A 1,725-nucleotide genomic window follows, 5' to 3' on the forward strand; every position below is an offset into this window, starting at 1 on the left:
TTAGAAATCGGCCGCTCTTTGCTGAGCTGTTCCGCGACGAAAACAATGTTGAGCAATGGCAATGTCGAATGGTGACACTCGGTAAGTAATCCTACAATTTTTTGTTTATAGCGTAGTTTATACGGATTATTCCCAAAAAATATATACGTATTTTGGAAATGTTGAGTCGGATTAGTCTAGAATCGATTAATTTTATGTAAGAAAATCTTTCAAACAGCCGTAGTCCGTAAATTTGAAACGTGTCGGGTTGTGATTGGAAGGATTCGTAAGAAAGCGGATTCCTAGAGAATGGAACGTATCTCTATCTTATAGGGGGGTCGACTGTATTTCTGAAACTTTTACTTTCCAATAAATGTAATTAAAGCAAATAAGACTACGTTAATTAATAACATCAAATATTCCTGAAGTTTGTCTTGTCATGTAAAAACGAAATTCATTTTCTTAACTCAATTTTTAAATATACATGTTTTAAGCGATTGAAACCTCTTGCTAAAAGCAACTCAGGCTCTTTCTGTAATAAAAAGAAAAGATTTTGTGTTTTAAAATATACAAAACTTTGCAGAATATTTCAATGTTATCATTCTTTACCTTTGTATTAATTCCTGGTTTAAATCTAAGGTATTGCAAAGTTTTAGCTAGGGCCATCTTAACTTCCATCAAGGCAAATCTCTTAGCTATACAATTTCTTGGTCCAATTCCAAATGACAAATTGGTGAAAGGAAGCATGTTATTCTTGTGAGATAAAAATCTACAGAAATACATCGAACATAATTAAAAAATTTTCGTGATTTATTATTAAAACTATTATATATTAAAAAAATATTGAAAATATTGAAAAAAATTATAAATATTAAAACAATCTTATTACATTGTGTGACTGATTCAAGAAATCGGAAGGATTAAAATGAGTATAACAATTAGTTGAAATATTAATTAAAATGATGTCTTAAATAACATAAAATCTTTATATATATTTTTAAAAAATTCCAAGCATTCTACTTCTTTAAACATCAATTATAAGAAAACTTTAATTAAAATAAATCTTTAAAATATTGTAAAAACGAATTCATAAATAAAATGAACTTAAATATTAAACTCGCCTTTCGGGATCAAATTTATCTGGATCTGGAAAGTACTTAGGATCATGATTAAGAGCATAAACAGGTACTCCTATCATTGTGCCTTTTTCAACGACAATTCCTGTATCGCCCAATTCGTGATCTTCTACTACCCTACGCTCTATTCTACGTATATTAATAAAATATGTCATTTATAACTTACGGCTGCAATCCATGTATATTTACAAAATATATCATTTATACAATTTGTGTTTACGTACGTATCACAAAAAAGAACAGTTTTTTAATACTAAAGTTCCTAATATCAGCATATATTGTTCTATCAGAGACATTATACATAACATAAATAATTAAAATATGAGTATATATGTTACCGCTAAAGCTCGAAATCCGTTAATGTCTACATTACCTAGCTAATCTGCAGATTAACTAAGGTTACCGTTAAAGCTGCGAAAATTATTCCATTTCTCAAATTACCTAGGTAATCTGCAGATTATCTAGGTAATCCGCAAATTACCTACTAGGCACTCGGTAAAGTGAAAATAAGATCTTTGCTGGAACAACAGCAACGTTTCTGTACGCTTAAATTAACATAATGTTATTTATTTAATTTTCAATATCTAAAGAATCAAGTTAATACAATCAA

General features: G+C 28.9%; 1 protein-coding gene across 1 annotated transcript in view; it reads right to left on the minus strand.

Moving 5' to 3' along the window:
* Positions 1-298: 298 nt before the first annotated feature.
* LOC111637847 (cytochrome P450 3A9-like) overlaps positions 299-1,725 on the minus strand; it is a 23,447-nt gene continuing 22,020 nt past the window's right edge. The window contains exons 6-8 of the mRNA XM_023383430.1: positions 1,101-1,266; positions 589-748; positions 299-511 (exon numbers count right to left, since the gene is read on the minus strand). Of these exons, the coding sequence (XP_023239198.1) occupies positions 434-511; positions 589-748; positions 1,101-1,266 (404 nt within the window). The 3' untranslated portion in view covers positions 299-433. The remainder of the gene's footprint in view (positions 512-588; positions 749-1,100; positions 1,267-1,725) is intronic.

Source organism: Centruroides sculpturatus, unplaced genomic scaffold, assembly GCF_000671375.1.
Source record: "Centruroides sculpturatus isolate CEXI.00-Female unplaced genomic scaffold, Cexi_2.0 scaffold914, whole genome shotgun sequence".
In the NCBI taxonomy this organism is placed as follows: domain Eukaryota; kingdom Metazoa; phylum Arthropoda; class Arachnida; order Scorpiones; family Buthidae; genus Centruroides; species Centruroides sculpturatus.